At 46.1% G+C, this 20,952-nt stretch overlaps 1 protein-coding gene across 1 annotated transcript in view; it reads left to right on the top strand.

Annotated features, from left to right (window-relative positions):
* Positions 1–20,952, top strand: part of PKD1L2 (polycystin 1 like 2) — a 100,819-nt gene that overhangs the window by 15,513 nt on the left and 64,354 nt on the right. Inside the window, exons 6-11 of the mRNA XM_005691891.3 lie at positions 7,160–7,389; positions 8,993–9,397; positions 11,957–12,034; positions 14,963–15,012; positions 16,711–16,828; positions 18,772–18,979. Of these exons, the coding sequence (XP_005691948.2) occupies positions 7,160–7,389; positions 8,993–9,397; positions 11,957–12,034; positions 14,963–15,012; positions 16,711–16,828; positions 18,772–18,979 (1,089 nt within the window). The remainder of the gene's footprint in view (positions 1–7,159; positions 7,390–8,992; positions 9,398–11,956; positions 12,035–14,962; positions 15,013–16,710; positions 16,829–18,771; positions 18,980–20,952) is intronic.

Raw genomic sequence — 20,952 nt, 5'->3', positions numbered from 1 at the left:
CATCACCATCTCCCAGAGCTTGCTCAAACTCATGTCCATCGAGTTGGTGATGCCATCCAATCATTTCATCCTGTGTTGTCCCCTTATCCTCCCACCTCAGTCTTTCCCAGCATCAGGGTCTTTACCAATGAGTCAGTGCTTTGAATCAGGTGGCCAAAGTACTGGAGCTTCAGTTTCAGCATCAGTCCTTGCAATGAATATTCAGGACTGATTTCCTTTAGGATGGACTGGTTGGATCTCCTTGCAGTCCAAGGGACTCTCAAGAGTCTTCTCCAACATCACAGTTCAAAAGCATCAAGTTAAATAAATAAATTATTAAAATTAATTTCACCTGTTCCTTCTCACTCTTTTCAATGTGACCATTAGAAAGTTCATAATGACACATGTGGCTCACAGTTTCTGTTGGACAGTGCTGAGCTAGATAATGATTACCTTGTTTTACAGACGGAGCTGTTGAGGCTTAGAGGGTTCAATAGCATTGACCAAGCCATGCAGCTAGTGAGTGGCAGCACAGCCGGATAAGTCAGGACTGCCTGGGAATCAAAGCCCTGGCTCTTAGACCCCAGTGGAGAACACGGCTGGCAGCATCTGGGCCCAAGGGCATTGGGTGCTGCCTCCTCTAGGGAACAGTACCTCCCCAACCCGAAGGCAGCTGCACACAATTCATAACATTTCAGAGTCCTACCTGGGCCTGGGTAAGCTCCATTCTGCCTGGCTGAGTGCCCCAGCCAGAGGGCTGCCCCATCAGTTCCAGGTCTTTCTTGGGTTCTGGCTCATTTCAGGGGCCCCAGTTCAACAAGGATCCTCAGGGAAATCATGGAGGCCCATAAGCCCCTCACCTAACCCTGAAACATCTCTGGTTCTACCTCGTGGGGCTAGGTCTCTGAATCCAGCCCCGCAGGTGCCTGGCCTTCCTGGAAGGCCTGGGTGGGCTGGGGCAAACGAAGGGCAAGCCCTGCCCACAGCCCAGATCTGGTTCAGTGAGTGTGCTGGGTCTCAAGTTCAGAAATCCTCTGGGGTCTCAGGCATCGTGCCATGCCGCCAAATAAACTGTGACCAGAGGTTGGGGTTCTTATCCCAGATACAATTTGAGACCCAGAGATAATATCTGGGTTTCCATTTCCTTCCCTATCACATTTATATTGATGGTGATCTTAATACATTTATTGACCAGGGAATTTTTGTGGAAATTAATATCTGTGCTGTTAATATGTTTCTGGTCAATAATGTGTTAACAGTTTTACAGAATAAAATAAATTATACATGAAGATGCTTTGTGGGGGAAAAAAAAGGTTTAAGTGATAGAAACACCCAAGGCATTATTATGTGGGTTTCTTCCCATTTGCTAGTATTTCATTAATAAAACAAGAAGTGCTATGTTATACAATCTTTCACCCCCTAAATTTCATACAAATTGTATTTAGCATAAGTTAAAATTGACTGACTGTAGCCCTGCTAAGCTCTTTAGTTACACAAGGACATCTTAGTAACATACAAGTATAGTTAAAAACTGGAGCAAGTGGGACAAAATGCAAATATTTGTCCACTCTGGATGGTGAATTCAAGGGTGTTTATCATATTACTCTCTGGAATTCTCTGATTAATTTTTTTCATAATCTAAGAGAAACAGCAATAAGCAATGCTTTACATTTGCAATCCCTCAGGGCATTCCTGTAAGTAAAAGCTACTGGTATTTTTTTTCTTCTTTCGAAAGAAGTACATGGTGACACCCTTCACCATCACCCAACCCAAACAATCCAATTTTGTCTACTTTAAAGATTTGTTAGACCTTGAAACTACCCACTCACCTTCTTCTATGATTCTTTTTAACATTAGGAGATATATTTCTGATGCTCTCTTATCTGCATTAGCGGCCTCAGCACTCAATTTACAATATGAAAATAGCATGAATTTTAAGTGTACAGAAGTCACATACTCTGCATGAATGTCACTATGCTCTTTTAAAATGTGTTTGTACAGACTTCTACTTTTGCTTAACTCATTAGAGTATGAGGTGGGCTTTTCAAACCAGACCATTCGTCTCCATGCCAGATAAGTCACCTGAGTTAATGGGATAGGAGGACTCTCCCAGTGGCTCAACAGGAAAGAATCCACCTGCCAACGCAGGAAACAACGGTTCTATCCTTGGGTCAGGAAGATCCTCTGGAAAAGGAAATGGCAACCCACTCCAGGATTCCTGCCAGGGAAACCCCATGGACAGAGGGGCAGACTATAGTCCCTGGGGCTGCAGAAGAGTCAGACCCTACTTAGCGACTAAACAACAACGGGATAGGATCAGACCTCAAACAGAAACAAGTTACGTCAAAGAACTTCTCCTTTAAATGCTTGCCTTGCGCCTCCATGTCTTGTGTTCACTTGCATGGCAAGCTGTTTTGCTTCTTTGTTTGTCATGGGCAACCTTCTACATTTCTGAAATTATATTACGTGCCTTAAGGGACCATTAGCATAAAGTGAAATCTGTCCTAGTGCGATATAACTCAGTGCCGCCTACTGGCAGATCAGGGTGTTGCCGTTATTCTTGCGTCTTTATTTCAAGTCACCTCTGGACACCTCTGAGTCTGGAGGGTGACCTTCCCTTCCCATTAAGCTGTATCCCATTCATGTCAAAGCAATGTATACAAATCAGTAAGTGAGGGAGTCTTGAACTAGTTTTTAAACTTTTCATTGAGGCACAAGGTGTGTACAGAAAAGCGCACGAAAAGATACAGCTCAATTAATTTTTACACAATAAACTCAGGCATATAACCAGCATCCAGATCAAGAAACAAAACATGACTCTCCCCCCAGAAATCCTCCAGGGATTATCCTCCAAGGATAATCTCTAACATCACTGAATACTGTGACCTGTGTTTGAAGATTACATAAATATAACCATAAAGTATATTTTCTTTTGTGTCTTACTTCTGCTTAATAAGCATGCTTCTGAGATTGATCCATGTTGTTGTGTATAACTGTGGTTTCTTTTTTCTCATTGCCATATACACTCTGTTGTACAAATATTTCTCTATTTATTCATTCATTCTAGCATTGACATGTACAGGGGTGGTTTCACATTTGGACTATTATTAATACAACTTGTACAGCTGTGAACATTCTAGTAAATGACTTTTCAAGCACATATGTACACATTTCCGTTGGGCTTAGACCCAGGAGTGGAATTGCTGGGTCATAGGATTATTAAATTTAAGTTCTTGTCTCCATTGCTTTATACTCCGAGCATAGCTTCTCTTTGTTGGCAGCAGTTACTAAACCACTTTGTGCTCTTCTCCCTTGGGTAAGATCACTGAGAGAGAAATCAGGAAAAAAAAAATCCATTTCCCTGCTTTTTAGTCCTGGGCAATTTCAGTTGGCATCAGAGTTTAGAGAATGAAATAAATATTTGCTAAAACGGGCTAGATTCAAAGCTATCCTTCACATTTCTATAAAGAATTAGAGCTAGTTTATTCTGAAATCTACATTGTTTGATATTAATAATGGACACTCCAGCATTCTTCTGATTAGTGTTTACTGTTACATCTTTCTTTATCCTTTTACTTTTAACTGAGCCATATTGTCGTATTTAAAGTGGGCATCTAGTAGACAGCATATGGTTGAGTCTTGGTTTCTATTAAATTCCATCTGGCATAATAATTGTTACGTTTAGATCTTTTATAATTGATATAACTATTGATATAGTTAGATTTGGGTCTGTTATTTTGTTATTTGTGTTCTGTTTTACCCTATGTTTACTTCCTCCTTGTTTCTCCCCTTTCTTGCCCTCTTTTGGATTATTTGAATATTTTCAGTATTCTATTTTTGCTTATTTATTGACTTTTTTGGTAACACTTATTTGGATAACGTTTTAAGTAGTTTCTTTGGGGATTATAATATATATATTTAAACTTTCACTTTATTAACTTCCAGTGCTAAAATATTACCACTAAGATATTACTAAATATTACCACTAAAATAGTCACTCTAAGTGAATATTTTACCACTTCAGGTAAAATGTTAAGGCCTTATTAGCATATGGTTTCCTTTGCTTTTCATCTTTTATGTTATAATTGTCAATTGTAGGGCACTTACATACACTGAAAAGCCCTTTCAACAGTTATGCATATATCGAAGAACTTAAGAAGAAAAAACCAGTCTACATTTACCAAGACATTTACCTTTTCTTGTGCTCTCCCTTCATTCCTGAAGTTCCAAGTCTCCCTCTGATATCATTTCCCTTCAGCTGGAAAAACTTCCTTTAGCATTTTCTTTAAAGTAGATTTTGTAGCAACAAAGTCTCTTAGAGAATTTCTTTATTCCTGATAATGTGTTTATTTTGCTTTAATTCCTGGAAGATACTTTTGTCAGCTATAGAATTGTGTTGACAGTTCTTTTGACACTTTGAAGATGTCATTCACTATCTCTGACCTCCACAGTTTCCAAAGAAATCTACAGTCATTCACATCACTGTTTCCTCTATGTGGGAGGTAACTCACTTCAGTTGGGTCCAACTCTTTGTGACCTATGGACTGCAGTCCTCCAGGCTCCTCTGTCCATGGGATTCTCCAGGCAAGAACGCTGGAGTGGGCTGCCATGCCCTTCTCCAGGGTAGCTTCCTAACCCAGGGATCCAGCCCATGTTTCTTACGTCTCCTGCATCGGCAGGCAGATTCTTTCCCAGTACTGCCACCTGGGAAGCCCCTCACTATATGCAGTGTACCATTTTTTTTTCAGACCAATTTCGAGATTTTCTTTTTATTCTTTTGATTTTCAAGCTATTCAGCAATTGTGTGGGCATGCTTCCAGTTTTTTTGCTTGTTTGTTTTTTGTTTACATTTGGTTTCACAGAACTTCTTGAATCTTTGAATTTATGTGTTTTGCCAAATATGGAAAAATTTCAGCCATTATTTCTTCAAATATATTTTTCTATAGCAACTGCTCTGGTGCTAAAATAACACAAATGTTTTACTTTTAGATATTGTTACACAGATTGCTGACATCCTACTCATTTTAAAAATTTTAATATTTTTGCTCTGTGTTCTTTAGGTTGGATAATTCCTCTTGCTCTATCTTTAAGTTAGATGACTTTTCCCTCTTCCATCTCTATTCTGCTATTAAAACCATCCAATGAATCTTTTGTTTCATACATTGTGCTTTTCATTTCTAAAATTTCCATTTGGCTTTTAACGGTTTATATTTTTCTGCTGAGAATGTCTATTTTTTCATTCATTTCAAGAGGATTTCCTTTTATCTCATGGAGCATGGTTATAATCCCTGGGTTAAAGTCTTTTGTCATTGCAATATCTGAGTCATCTCAGAGCTGACATATATCGATGACATTTTCCATGAAATTTGGTCACATTTTCCTTGTTTTTTGTGTATCAGGCAATTTTGAATTGTATTCTGGACATTTGGGGTAATAGGTTCCAAGACTCTGGGTTCTTTTTAAAATGCTCTGGAAAATGTTAATATTTTACTTGTTTGTTTTGTTTCAGCAGACAACCAACCCAATTAGATTCAGAACACACATTCTGACTTGCCTTCTATGAGCAGAGATTCCCACACTAGTTCAGTTTCCAAAGCTGACATGTTCCGTTCCACTCATGCGCCACTTGGGGTGCTGGTTTCCGTTGCAGTTTAGTCCTTTACTAAAGGCTTTTACTGTGTCTCTTTGGGTCTGTTCTGCACATGCTGTTTATGGGTGAACTCGTGATTCATGCTAGGTCACACACAGAATTAGGGAATTCTCTTCTCTCCTTTTCAGGACTTTCCCTACAATCTCCAGCTTCCACAGTCCCCTTTCCATGGTTCCTCTGGATAGAAAGATCAGTTTTCTCTTAGGTATTTCTGCATCATCCCATACAGTCAGTGTAGCTCCAAGAGAGAGGACAGCTTGGGATGGGGACAAGAGAGAAGAAAAGAGAAACAACATGGAACAAAAAATGGGCATTTCCTCTGTACGCTCAGACTCACTAGGCCCCTTTCTCCGGTCCCCTGGCTAACAGAAGGGATTTCTATCCGGGTTTTTGTTTTCTTTACTCACTGTGCAGTACCACTCAGGCTACCAATGGGACAAAGAAAACAGGGAACTCCCATCTTTATGGATGATTCTTACAGTTTTGACTTTGGTCCTCAGTCTGCCTGCTGGTGTTTCCTTCTCAGGGTCCTCTCATAGTTTCTTTTTGTGTTCTTCCAGTATGTTAGTTGTGATTAAAGGGAGAAACAGGCTATCGTGGGCTAAGTCCAGGTCACTGTTCTCCAGGCTTTTTCACAGCTGTGTACTTTTGTAAACTATTTCTCAAGCACTTGCTATGTGCTCGGTGCTGCGCCAGGTGCCAGGTATAAAGGGGGAACTAGACAGGCACTACCTGCACTGACAGCCCCGCAGAGAAGAATGGCGGTGAATAAGCAAGGGTCACCTAGGAGAAGCAGAGAAGCTGCAGTGTCTACAAAGGGAATCTAGGAGAACTTCCCAGAGGAGGCAACGTTTAAAATGAGAACTGAAGGAAGACCAAGAGCATGAGCAGAGAGAAGGGCAGGAGTCTTCCCTGCAAAGAACAGCATGCTTACTGGCCTTTGGGTGGGGAAGAGGTGACAAGTCCTATGAACTGCAAAGAGGTCTGAGCTACTAGGATAGTCAGAGAAGGGGAGTGTGGTAGGGGGTGAGGAGAGGGACAGGAAGGGAGGTGATGGGGATCTTTGTGAGCCATTTTAGAGATTTAAGTTAGTCCCCTCGGGAAAATGAGAAGCAAAACAGCCACAATTTTGATATGTTTGGACTCTGAGCCCATTTTACAGATGGGAAAAGAAAGCTCAGAGAGGTAGACTGGGCACAGTATTTTACAGACTAAGTAAGAAGGCCCAAAGAGCGGGTTTGTATGAACCACAGAAGCAGTAAATGGCAGAAAACAGACTTCCAGCCCAATATTTGGCTCCCTGGTTAGTCAGAGCTATTTCTTCCACTTCTCACTTGCTTTGGGAGTCCTAATGTAACCTCTGTGAACACTAAGGCCCTGGCTTGGTCATGTAGCATCTTTTTCTTCATTCTTTTTATCTTGGCAGAGCAGGGAAGATGTGCCGTGGGTGAGTACATGTGTGCACATGTGTGTGAATGCATGTGTTTGTGTGAGCCCAACACTGGTAACGTTTCTGACTGTTGCTGGCAGTCTGTCCAGCAGGGTGACCCACCAATTCACAGCCCCTGGGGATTTCACCGTGTTTGCTGAGTGTTCAACCAGCGAGTGGCATGTGATGGCTCAGAAGCAAGTGATGATTCAAGACAACATGGAGAGGCTCCGTGTGACTGGGTGCTCTGGCCTGACCACGTCAGGAGCCAGCCCTCTCTGCCGGGCAGTCTTTGGAGACCCTCTGTGGATTCAGGTGGAGCTTGACGGAGGTGAGTCTGCAGAAATGGTCAAGATCAAAGCAACTTTGATTTGCCCCAAATCTATCCATCCAGCTCCCAGGCTTCAATAAATACTAACAGCAATGATTTATGGAGTCAATTATTTTTCATTTATCTAGCACCTAGTGTATACCACAAACCTGTTCTAAGTGCTTTATATACACTAGCCCACCCAGTATATTTTACAAAGGAAGAAATGGAAGAAATGTTTAGAAATTTGGCCTAAGTCACAAGGCTAGTGAGAGCAATGAGCCTCCTAAAGATCCTTGGCATGCCCCTGTCCCATTGCAAGAAGTGGACTTCCAAGCCACCCACTGTTGGGGGAATGTGAACAGGAGTGGGAGGGCTGCCAGCTGGGCCTGAGCGCATCTCAGCGCTGCCAGCATTGACCAACTTGGCACAATCATGCTGCCCCCAGTTCAAGCTAATATTCAGTTGCACACACTGGTACAGCCACAGCAGCTGTTATGGCTGGTATACATCTGGTTGCTCAGTTTCCCTCTGACTGGTCACAGAGGCCATTCTGCTTGGTTATCATGTCCATTTTGATTGGTCATGGCATTTATTCCAATTGGTCACAGCAATATTTCTCATTGGTCACAATGTCCATTCTAATTGGTCACAGCATCCATTTCGATTGGTCACACTGTCCATTCTGATTTATCAGGACATCATTCTACTTAGTTAGTGCCCATGCAATGGCAGTTGCTAAATATTTTGCCTATCACCCCTTCTGTCCATAGAGAATCCTTCCAACCAAGACCTGACCTCATCCGAAGCAGCATCTTTCCTCAAGGCACAGGTCCAGTCTGAGATCTGGACAGAGGCCACTGAGTGGCACAGAGCTGTGGAGAGGACAGGTCTCAGCCCAGCCTAACACCCCCTGGAGCCTCACTCAGAGCAGGAACTTCATGGAGCTATCACTGGACTTTGAGCACAGTGCTTGTGGCTCCTTTCTGTTCTGGTGTTCTGGTTGGCTGAAGATGCAACCTAGGTGCACCCAGAAAAGCTTAAGATAACCTTTTTTCATTCTACAAATATAACTGAGTGACTACTTTCTGCCAGATATGGGGAAGGCAGCAATAAACATGAAAGTCAAGGTTCATGTTCCCAGAGGGCTATCATCACCATCATCACCCTCATCAACATCACCATCACAAACAAGAAACACACTAGCTTGGTTTCTATTGGAAAGAGTATTAATTTGGGGGCTTAAATCATATTTTAAGAGTCAACCACAATATTTAGCATCCAGGTAGCACAACCACCCCCAAGCTGTAAGGGAGCCCTATCTTAATGTGAATGGGCTGAGTTCTCCCACTGGGCAGCGTTTCAGGTGGCCAGACAAGGAGATGGAAATAATTAAGACTATGCAGGTGAGCAGTGAGGACGCTGAAAGAAAAATCACTTGTGAACCCAATACTCGAGAGATCAGTGTTAATTACCTGGGGGAGGATATACCCTTATATACGTCTTTATATCCACATCTGTGTGTATACGTGGACTCTGACTTCACAGCTGGAGTCTGAACTATCTCAGTATAATCTACTGCATGTAGTTACTGACATCCTTAAATGTTTCTTACTCCACCTAGGAACAGGGGTGACTTACACTGTGCTGCTAGGTAACACAACCCTGGCTGAGTTCACCACGCAGAGGGGCCTGCTCCCCTACAATCTGACCCTGGACAGAGGAGTCCAGCGCCGAGTGGGCCCAGGGATGCACCACCTGGAGATCCGAGCCACCAGCGACACCACCAACTCCGCCCCCTCCAGGAACATCACCGTCTACTTTGTGGAGACTCTGTCGGGGCTGCAGGCCTCCTGGGCTTCTGACCACTTGGAGCTTGGACAGGACCTACCAGTCAACGTCTCAGTGGCTCACGGCATCCCAGAGAGTTTGACTTTTGAGGTGGCAGGACTCAATACAACCTTCTCCTATGAGAAAGAGAACCTCAGAGGGTCATTTGGGACTTACCATGTGGCGGTTCCTCTTGAAGGTATTTGGGGTGTGTGGCTCCCCTTCCAAATCTCCCTCATCTTCCCTTCCCAACTTGGTGTCTAGGGTCCTCTTAGCCAGTTTCTCCATATGTCCAAGATACAAACATGGCTCACAACATCCCGCTGAGGTCACAAGGAAGAGGCAGAGGCCATCTTCAGTCATGGAGCTTATAGTTATAGGGATTCTCAACTCTGGCACTGCTGACATTCTGTCGTTCAGTCGCTTGATCATGTCCGACTCTTTCTGACTCCATGGACTGCAGCACGCCAGGCTTCCCTGTCCTCCACTGTCTGGAGTTTACTCAAACTCACGGCCATTGAGTCAGTGATGCCATCCAACCAATTTATTCTCTGCCGCCCCCTTCTCCTGCCCTCAGCCTTTCCCAGGAGCCAGGGAACCCCACTCCTGACATTGGGATCGGATAATTCTTTGTTGTGGAGACAGTCCTGTGCATCACAGGATGTTTAGCAGCATCCCTGGCCTTGGCCCACTCGACGCCAGCAGTACCAAACCATGACAACTACAAACGTCCCCAGTCACTGCCAACTGTGCCCTGGAGAGCAGAATCACCCCCATGGAGAGTCACTGGAAGTGAGCAGGCACATCTGGATCTCTTCCGTCATTTCTAGAGGAGAATGTGTTTCGGGAAACTGCAGTCCACGCCCTGTGGGCAGAGACTGTTAAAAAACGACAGGGTGGGAAACAGAGGGACAAGAAGGAAGTGCTGGGACGCTGGCGGGAATAGATGATAGGGCAGCAGACTGGCTGGCACCAGCCAGGGCAGGAGGCCACAGCTGATGTGCAATTAATCTGGAAAGAACAGAGCTCTTTGAGGCCAGTGTGGTGAGGTCAGCAGGCAGGAATGTGATGAAGGCCACAGAGCCTCCAGCCCACCCAGGTCCCCTGCCCTGGGCCTCAGACGTGTGTGAGAAGGTGGGGTAATGAGGTGCAGGTGTGGGCCACCATGCCCTCAGCAAGGGAGTTGGTTTAAAAACAGAGAGAGAGATGGTGGAAGGAACGATAGAGTCAAGAAGAGAAACACTGCAATTTTGCCAGGTACTGAAGGGTACAGATTGGAACAGGAAGAATCTGGAAATGAAATGGAATGACAATGGAAAATACAATACAGAGGCTATAGATCAAATGCAAATTAATTTTTTGTCCCCTTTAAAGTTACTCAGTGGGGGATGAGAGATTAAAATCTCCGTACACCCTCTGACTTTTGGACTCACTCTCGGATGATAAGCAGTCTTCTCTTCCCACGAGAACAAACTGGATGCCTCCGGGATGAAGGGGGTGAGGGAAGGGAAAGGGCACCGGCTAGGAACAGAAGGCCTTCCTGCGATGGCACCGGCCCTACTCTCGGGGCCCTGCAGGTGTTTGCAGCTGCCTCTCGGAGGAGCTTCCACGGGCTCCTGGGGTGGGGGTAATGCCTCTCCTTCGGGGCCACATCGCCTCAGCTGGTGCTTCTCCCATCACCAAGAGGGTCCCTCTGTCTGTTCTCCTCATTCTCTCTACTATCTCCAGTGCCTCCTCTCCCGAGGGCAAACGTCTGGTCCATCGCAAATTCTCACCCAGTCCTTGGCTGCTACTGGCCAACTGTAGTCATTTCCCAAATGCAGAAATGCCACCTTTCCTGTCTTCCCTTCCCCCTCTCTCCACCTGTCATAGGTCATTCCTTTAAGGCCATGAGTAAGGAATTGCCCATGCGAGTCTCAGTTGGCGCTAGTGGTAAATAATCTGCCTGCCAATGCAGGAGACATAAGAGACACAGGTTCAATCCCTGGGTCGGGAAGATCCCCTGGAGGAGGAATTGGCAACCCACTCCAGTATTCCTGCCTGGGAAATTCCATGGGCAGAGAGGAGCCTGGTGGGCTAGAGTCCACGTGGTTGCAGAGTCAGACGTGACTGAGTGACTGAGTACACCACATGTGAGTCCTCAGCCCCAAAGAATACAAACCCAGCTGTGCAAGGGCCCTCTCTGGAGACCTTCTCTCCAAGCTTGAGAAGAGAAGAAGGCAGCACCCACGCCCACTTCCCCATGAGAGAGGCAAGATGGAGATACACATGTAGCAGCAGCTCTGTCCAAATCCTCTAACTAATCTTTCTCCCCACTCTCCACTCTCTTGACCCTTTAAAACCTTGGCAAGGCCCCCTTCTGCTGGAATCTCCTCTCTCATCTGGCAAACGAGGACTACGCATCCTTTGAACTTCAGCTCTGGCCCCTGCCACACCCCATAAACATCTCTTTCTCCCCCAAGGTGGAAGCAGCCCCCTAATCTGTGCTCACACTGCTCCCCATGCCAATTCCTGGAGAGCCCCACATGCCTACTAGACCATACGGCCCTGAGGACAAGGACCACGTTTCATTCATTTCTGTGTCCTCAGAGCTTTGCTCTATGCCTGGCATACAACAGGGAATCATTAAATGCTTCAATGAGGAAAGAGTCAGATGCTGTGCTCAGAGGACTGGGGAAGTACAGGCTGGGAGACCTGTCTCAGAGTAAGTTGAACCTCTGATTACAATGCCCATAATTCTCCACTTTTTGTATTGCAGGCACCTTTCTGGTCACTGTAGTGGTGAGGGATGCCTTCTCAAACTTGAGTTTGGAAATTGGAAGCATCACTGTCACAGGTAAGAATTTTCTGAAAAGGGGTATAAAATTTGTGCCTAGGGTCCTCCACACTGGCTCAGGATCTAGAAAGGGGCCCCTCAAAAAGAGATATTAAGAATTCTCTGGTTACTCTAAACAGGCAATAATGTAAGCAGTATAACATCCAACCATTGATACAGAATGGTATCAATCAGGTCTACAACATCCAGACTTGTATGACTTACAATCCTTTTGGCTTCAAGTAATAGAAAGCCACATCTAAGTGGCTTTAAGTTCAAGTCACATTATCTCATGTAATTGGTTAGGAGGTAAGTAGTTCCAGGGATGGTTCAGTGGCTCAATATCACCAGCAAGGACCCAGACTCCATCTGTCATTCTGCTCTGTCATCCTCAGAGCATTTGTTTGATCCTTTGGCTTGTGCCTCATGTGATCAAGATGGCTGCTGCAGTTCCAGACATCACATGTCAACCCAGCATTATCCAGCAGCAGCAGAAACCCATTTACCCATAGTCATCTCTTTTTAAAATAATTTTATTTACTTATTTATGGTTGTGCCGGGTCTTCATTGCTGCATAGGCTTTCTCTAGTTGCAGTGAGCAGGACTACTCTCTAGTTGTGCTGAGTGGGCATCTCACCGCGGTGGGTGGCATCACTTGTGGATCATGGGCTCTAGGAGGCACGCGCTTTGGTAGTGGCAGCTCCCAGGCTCCAGAGCATGGGCTTAATAATTGTTGTGGTGCTCAGGCTTAGTTGCTTTGTGGCACGTGGGATTTTCCTGGCCCAGGGATCAAGCCCATGTATCTTGCATTGGTAGGCAGATTCATTACTACTGAGCCACCAGGGAAGCCTCCCTCTTCTTTTTATTTGGCGGGGGGGCACTTTTCCACTAGTCCCTAGCAACCTTCCCTTTAAATACCATTGGCCAAGGTAGGGTCATATGCCCAACTGCAAGGGATGTTGGGAAGCCAGCATTTTTAGGCCCTGTGGGAGAAGATGGATTCTGTCAGCCAAGAGGAAGGCTGTTGGTAGGCAGCCAAGAGTAGATGTCACTGTCTGAAAGTTTGCCTTGAACATGTTTGCCAAAACTTTTCAGTAGCAAGAGGCAGAAAAGCAATTCAAACTGGCTCAAGTCAAAAGGAAATTTTATCAATTCTCAGAAAAGTCCAGGGTTTAGGCACAGCAGGATCCAATCACTCAATGTCTTCAGAAATCTGCCTCTCTCCATCTCTTTCCATCTCTTAATTCTATGTTGGCTGCAGTCTGAGTCCCTCTTCCTAAGTAAGTAGCAAGATGGCCCCAGGCTTCAGTCCTTAACCCCGAGGAGAAAAAGCATCTCTTTCTTGAGATTTCCACCACAAGTCCTGACGCTGCCTCTCACTTGTCCCAGCTTGGTTCATGGTCCCTCCTAGACCTGCTGCTGAGGCCAGGGGGAAGTGGTACTCAGGGCATACCAGGGTCACACGTCCATCCCGGAACCTAATGTAGGATCAGATCCACCCATAGGACTGAGAGTGCGGAGGGATGCTCCCCCAGGGAAAAAACATCGCCTGTAAGCGCTGTTATCAAAAGAAGGTGGCAAGGACACCTGGAGGGGAGGGAAAATATGAGATGTCCATTCTGCTGTCCACAGCCCTCCTAGGAGTTTCCACACATGCCATTTAAGGCCCAGAGAGGTTAAGTGACTTTGCAGAAGTCACTCGGTTGATTCATGGCAGGACCAGGGTAGCAGCTATCTCTCTACATTTCTTTATTCAGGGACCATCTTCCTTCTTAAGGTTAAGCAAGTTCTCTGGGTCTAGCATTTTAGCTTTGCTTCGTATAATTTTACAGACCTTCAAACTTATCATTGTGAGAATGAGAATTTACTGAGAGGGAATTTTTTTAAAGATCAGTAATACTTTGATATTAAAATATCCAAGCCACCAGGGCCTAGTGAATCATATGGAATGACCAACTCTAAGTGCTCACCTTAATCACTACACTTTAATTAGGCAGTAATCACACTCACATTTCAGTTATCTTCAGAGCATATCACCTGAGAGTACCTGCTCCATTTTTAAAAAACTTGACACACTAATGTTCTTTATGGATGAACAGATGACAAAGCAATTATATATAGCACAGCACTCAGTCCTCTTGGAGCTTTGATAAATAAGGGTTGCCTTCAGTCTTCTTTACAGATGTGTACGCTCAGTCGCTTAGCTGTGTCTGGCTCTTTGCAGCCCTATGGGCTGTAGTCCACCAGGCTCTCTGTCCATGGCTTTCCAGGCAAGAACACTGGAGCAGGTTGCCATTTCCTACTCCAGGGGATCTTCCCAACCCAGGGATCAAACCTGCATCTCTTGCGTCTCCTGCATTGGCAGGTGGGTTCTTTACCACTAGTGCCACCCGGGAAGCCCACTCTTTATGGATGAAGCATCTAATACTCAGTAACTAACCTGTCCAGGTTCACACAGCTGGTAAGAGGCCAATGAAAGGATCCAGAAACACACCATGGTGTGCTGAGTCCAACTCCTACCAGACTGCCAGAGCAGCTTGTACCCATCTCTCCCCATCCTGCATTCAGTGAGGCCAACTTGGCATCTTGAGCTCTGCCCTTATGGGATCATTTGCACCACAGAAATAATCCACAAGCACTACAAATCAGAGCTCCCACCCTCACCCTTCAAGTGCTAGGTAAACATTAATAGAAAACAGTTGCATGTCTGACCTAAATATTGAGTTCTACCTGCACTGGCAGCTGTCTACCTCTTTCTTACCTACAAAAGCAGTGTCTCTGGGCCAGTGGCAAACATGACGGTTTTGCTTCTGACCTGTTTCCTATGACCCGAATGTTTGCTATGTGTCCCTAGATTATTTCCAGAGACAGGCAGATGCTCTGACTCTGCCCTTTGGTGACCTTATAAACACCACTAATGTTTGACACCCATCCCCACTGTGTTCACAGCTCCTTCCAGTCTCCAAGAACCACCTGGAACAAAGGTCCAGAGAAAGAATGTGAGTATTTTTAAAAAAACACTTAACCTGACAAGAAAAAAGGTGTCTAAGTACTCTGTTTTATTGGGGTTTGGGCCTTTCGGGTGCTAATAGCAGAGCACTAGCAATTAATGAGGTTTCTTCTGTTTAAAAAGAAGCCCAGAAGAACTGAAATCAAATGAAGCATGCTCTCCAACCACAACAGCACTATGCAATAAGTCAATAATAAGTCATCTAGGATATGTAGATAACTATCAGACATTTTGGAAATTAAACAGCATACTTCTTTTAAAAAAAAAAAGATCAATGGATCAAAGAAACAAATCAGAAGGACATTTTTAAACATTTCTAAGTGATAATGATAACAAAGCCTATCCTAATATACGGGGCGCAGCTAAGGCAATGCTCAGAGGGAGATTCATGGCTCTTAACGCTCATTTTAGAAAACAGGCCCAGGCTCTCCAGTGTTTATAGCAAGACCAAGTCTTTGATTCCTTGCTGTTGACTTTTGCTTGCATTCATTTCTTCAACAACAAGATTTCCTGTGCCTCTACAATGTTCAGCGTTCAGATGTTAGGGGCTGGGGATACACTGGTGAATAAACATACGTGTGGTCCCTGCCTTCATGAAGCTTAGTGGGCTGAGACTAACTAACAAATTAGCAAAGAATTAATAACTGTGATGTGTCTGACTAGAATCAATAGGGTGCGGTGACAGCAACTAACAGACAGTGTAAGTGTACTATTAAATGCGACCAGACAAGACCTCTGAAGAAGTGACATTTAAGTGGGGACCTGAAGGTAGGATAGTCAGCCACCCTGTTAGGAAGAACAAGAGCTGTCTGGGTGCATAGATGAGAAGGCTCTGAGGCTGTGTCAGGGGAGGAGGAGGATGGAGGAGATTACTGAGATGGGCAGAGGCCAAATCACACGGGGTCTCGGGTGCGAGGGTGTTTGGGTTTTATTCTCAGCCCATGGAGACCCCTGGGGGTTGAGCTCTGTTGCAGCCTCCTGATATTCCCAGGCCAAGCCCTCTGGGCCTGAGCTTTCAACAGGTCCAACCAGAATTGATCCTGGAGCATACTGCACTCCTGACCACTCCTTTCCTAGAATCCATGTGCTCTCTGTCACCGCCCGGCTCACCCTCCCTCCTCCTCCCAGAAGGCTCCAGGGTCCTGTCCTCTGGGAAGCTTACCCCAACACCAGCTGTCTGCTGTGTAGAGCTGCCAGCTCTGCAGCCTCTCTGCTCCAGACACAAGAGGACGCACATCACTATTATTCTCACTTGATATGCAGCAACCCCAGGAGTCAGACACGATCAGAACCTCCAGGGAAACAGACTCTTAGCCTACTGCCTCCCTCATCTACGTTCTCGTGATCCCCTGAGCGCCCTCTACTGCAGCAGTTAGCACTCTGCGTTTTAATCCTTGGTCTTCTGGTCTGTCCGTCAGAGGAGACGTAAGGGCAGGGGCTGGGTCTCTCTCTGTTCCTATATCTCTAGGCATCGAGCACAGGGCCTGGCCCATAGCTGCCACTGCCAGCACAGCTGAATGTATGATGAACCCTTAGCCGTCAGTCCACACCAGGCCAGTGACTTACCTGGTGATCCATCCTACTCCACGCCTTACACTGTAGCCATCTCTTGCACAGACTGCTCTGGGGTGGAAGGTGGGGTGCCAGCTGTGGAGGGTATCTCACTGGCCAGCTGCTTCTTCTGCAGAGAGACAAAGGGAACGTGGAGCTGCACGTGGAACCTGGTCAGTACTTGGATCCTTTCACCACAGTGACCCTGGGCTGGCCGGATAGGGATAAGGACTTACGCTTCCAGTGGGCATGTGGTAGGTGGTCTTAGAGCTCTGAAACATCTTATCTCATCACGAAGCAATGGACAGCGGTCAGCTTTTGCTGTTCTTAAACTTCACACCAGGATTATTCATGCTTGACATTTTGTGTGCCTTGTATGTGCCAGAGATGGTGAATTCCATGGAAATGGGAGGTGCGGGGAGCAGTGGCCTTGAAGGCAGGCAACCAGAAGAGGCACTATCTATAGAGAATTTAGGAACAATAATTAGACCCTAAAAGTCAGTCTGCTTTTTTATTATTGCCACAAATGTCAGTGGTAAAACACTCCTCTCCTCTTGAACTCCATCCCTCTTTTAACCTCCATGCTTTTGGTATGCCACAGTTTAGAAAGAGGAAATGATGAGGCCTTTTCTGACAAAACATTTTTTGTCAACCACTAGCACCTATTTTGGAGAAGGCAATGGCACCCCACTCCAGTACTCTTGCCTGGAAAATCCCACGGACGGAGGAGCCTGGGAGGCTGCAGTGCATGGGGTTGCTGAGTCGGACACGACTGAACAACTTCACTTTCACTTTTCACTTTCATGCATTGGAGAAGGAAATGCCAACCCACTCCAGTGTTCTTGCCTGGAGAATCCCAGGGACGGGGGAGCCTGGTGGGCTACTGTCTATGGGGTTGCACAGAGTTGGACACGACTGAAGCGACTTAGCAGCAGCAGCAGCAGCACCTATTTTTAAGAAGTGGTTGTTCTCCTTTTAAAAGGAATAGCTAGCTAAGTGTATGTGCTCAGTTGTATCCGACTCTTTGTGACCCCATGGACTGTAGTTCACCATGCTACTCTGTCCATGGAATTTCCCAAGTAAGAATACGGAGTAGACTGCCATTTCCTACTCCAGGGGAATCTTTTCAATTCAGGGATCAAACCCGCACCTCTTGCACCTCCTGCATTAGAGGGCAGATTCTTAGATATATCCTACCTATGGACACACTCCTTTAGAAATAAAATGAATGCATTCATACTGTACATATTGCTTTTGTTAACCATTTTTTTCATCGAACAATATACCCTATATATTTTTAAGTCAATATATTCTTCTGCACCTTGATTTTCATAACTGCATAATAGACTGTCAAGTTGCTATATGGGCATTTACTCACCAGTGCCCTCTTTTTGGACACTGAGTTTCTTTTGAATTATTTGCCCTTAAAAACAACTCTATAATGAACATCCTTGCAATGTTCAATTTTTATTTGCATCTGTGATTACTTTCATCAACAAGTTCCAAAGTCATGTAATATTTGAAATCTTTTGATATGAATTGGCAAGTTTCACAACACCCTTCAGCATGTTAGTTCTTATTATCTGAATTAATAAAGGATACAACAAGTATAGACTTTAGGTGACTGAGCTGATGACCCGACCCCCAGGCATGTCCTGTGAATGACTACACACTGAGGGTGGTTGGGGTAGTGGATAAATATTGATCAACAGAGTTGAAGGGCAAAGATTTACTGAGCTGATATAAAGCAGGAGATATCTGCAGCCTCCCAGATGGAGATTCATCCTCCCAGGTCCCCAGTGTACCCCCAGAGACAGACAGCTGTGGACAATCCCTTACATCAAGAACAAGAAGACACCTTGAATGTTCTCCAGGCGAGGCTGTTTATCCTCTCAGCGCCTCTCCAGCTATAGGCTGTCCTGCTCACCAGTGCAAGTCACTGATGCGAAACAAGCCAACAAACCCTGCAGGTTTGCTTAGAGTTTGGGTGAAGCAAGGGTCATTTTCCTAAAGGCATCCTTCTGCAGCACCATTCCTGCAACCTGAAAGTGAACCGAAAAAAACCCCAAAATCTCTATTTGGAGTCAATTTTCTTATCAATGACCCATTTCTTCTAAAAACCCAAACCAGAAGGTAGCCACGTGTGTTAAGTTCAAGGTTCCTGGTGGATTGCAGTGTTGACCCACCTCTCTCTCAGGGCGCTGCTGGGCCCAGTGGAGTGACTGTGTTGAGAGGGAGCTGCTCCGCACAGACCAGAGGGAGCTGGTGGTTCCACCGTCCTGCCTGCCGCCCTCGGACTCTGCTGTTACCCTGCGCCTGACAGTCTGGAGAGGCCCGGAGCTGGAGAACCTGGGGGAGCAGTGCCTCTATGTGTCCGCCCCCTTGGAACTCAGGCCGCGAATCAGGTGGGGGCGTGAGAGCAAACTCCTGCAGGGTTGCCGTCTGGCCAGGGTGTTCTGACAGTCAACTCTGGCTACACTGAATAAGGGGCAGGGTTCACACTGGTGGGGAAAACCAGGCCCTGTCTCCGTTCTCTCTGGAATCACTCAGTGGTCAGTGATGAATCACACAAATGAATGGAAGGAAAGAGTGTTACCTCCATGACAGCTTCCCTGACCCAAACGCTGCCTCAGCAGAGATGCAAAGACGGAAGAGGAATGAACTTGGCCAGGAAAAGGGGGCTTGAGAGAGAACAGAACAGCAAAGGGAGGGATCATAGAACAATCTAGAAGTGAAAGAGGCTGGTATGGCTGGAGCACAGAGGAAGAGCAGGCAGGGGCTAGCTCAGCAGGGCCTCGAGGGTTGTGTGAGACGCATGACTTTGGACTCTATCCTAAGAGTTCTGGAAAGCCACCAAGATGTTTAAGCAGGCTGGGAATGTGAACATGTTTTGCTTGCAAACACTGGTAGCTGGGTAGAGAAGCAGCTGGAGCGGGTGAGAGAGGACTCAGGGAGACTGCTTAAGCTCATGCAGGAATCAAGAGGAGAGTTCAAGGTAGCAATGACTGCCAGCTGGGTCCCTGAAGGAAGAAGATGGCTCACTCGAACTGGGCACTGATGGGAGCTGGATAAGGGTTGATTTACAGATGTGGGCAGGGATAAGAGGACCAACCATGGATGACCATGGAGGCTGCAAGAGGAAGCCATTGTCCCTCTTAGGACTTCAGGGGAAAGAGGCGCGGATGGCATTCCTGTGAACCCCCCGGGGAGCTGCAGCTGCGGGAGAGGTGCCCCTGGAAGGAGCTGGGGCCTCAGCCAGAGGAGCACGGCCTCTGTCAACTACAGGCCATTTGGTGAGGAGCAGGGAGAGTGGTGAACAACTATCCCAATGCTCCCATCGGCTAGGCCCAAACAGAAGACAGAGGGTGTTGGAACCTGGTGATGCAGTCTATGGAGCTCAGTCCTGGGTACACAGAGCCACAGAGTTGACGGCGAGCGGGCTGCAGGGGCAAAGGGAGAATGTCCGGCCCACTAGTTCTGGGGTAGACGAGAAGTCAGAAGTAGGGAGATTATTCAGCTACCATGAAGCTCATATGGAAAGGATTGGGAATGGGCTAGACACAGCAGGAGTCAAACTGACCTCTCATTGACTCAAGAGGGGGAATATGACAACAAGAGAAGGCCGAAGACTCAGGTCAGGATGTGTGGGCCCATGTTCCATCCCCTAGCCAGGATGAATCACATAACCTCTCTGAGCTCGGTTTGCTCATCTGTGATATGGGAATGCTGATAGGGTTATGGTCAGCACTGAAAGCCAGTAAAAGTAGGACATGGCAGGTATGCTGCCAAATCATAGCGTTCATTGGAGTCAGAGCTCCAATACATTGGCCGCCTGATGTGAAGAGCCGACTCGCTGGAAAAGACCCTGATGCTGGGGAAAACTGAAGGCAAAAGGTAAGAGGGGGCAGAGGATGAGATGGTTGGATGGTATTACCGATGGACATGAATCTGAGCAAATTCCAGGACATACTGAAGGATGGGGGAGCCTGGCGTGCTGCAGTCCATGGGGTCGCAAACAGTCAGACATGACTTAGCAACTGAACAACCATTGATCATTATTAGAACTATAAAGAATCATGGAGATTGATGGCTCTCATTGAGCCTCAGACAGGTTCAGTGACTTGTGAGAGGTGGCCTTTCGTAAGTGGCAGGGGTGAGATTGGAGCCTGGGGTCCTGTCAGCCTCCTGCACTTCTCATACTGTCATCCTGCGCAGTGAATGGAATGGGGATTCCGGCAGACACAGACTGCCCCACCTCCATGATCACAGGTATGTCCGGGTTTGGGTTGGGGAAGGGGCTGCTTTTATTCTGCTTTTACTTGAAAAAAGGCTGTTTCCTCCTTCTCAAATAACTTGAGAAGAACTGGGCCAAGCAAGG

This window comes from Capra hircus, chromosome 18 (assembly GCF_001704415.2).
Source record: "Capra hircus breed San Clemente chromosome 18, ASM170441v1, whole genome shotgun sequence".
NCBI lineage: Eukaryota > Metazoa > Chordata > Mammalia > Artiodactyla > Bovidae > Capra > Capra hircus.
Note: the sequence above shows the minus strand (reverse complement) of the source record. Positions and strands in the feature narration are given on the sequence as shown.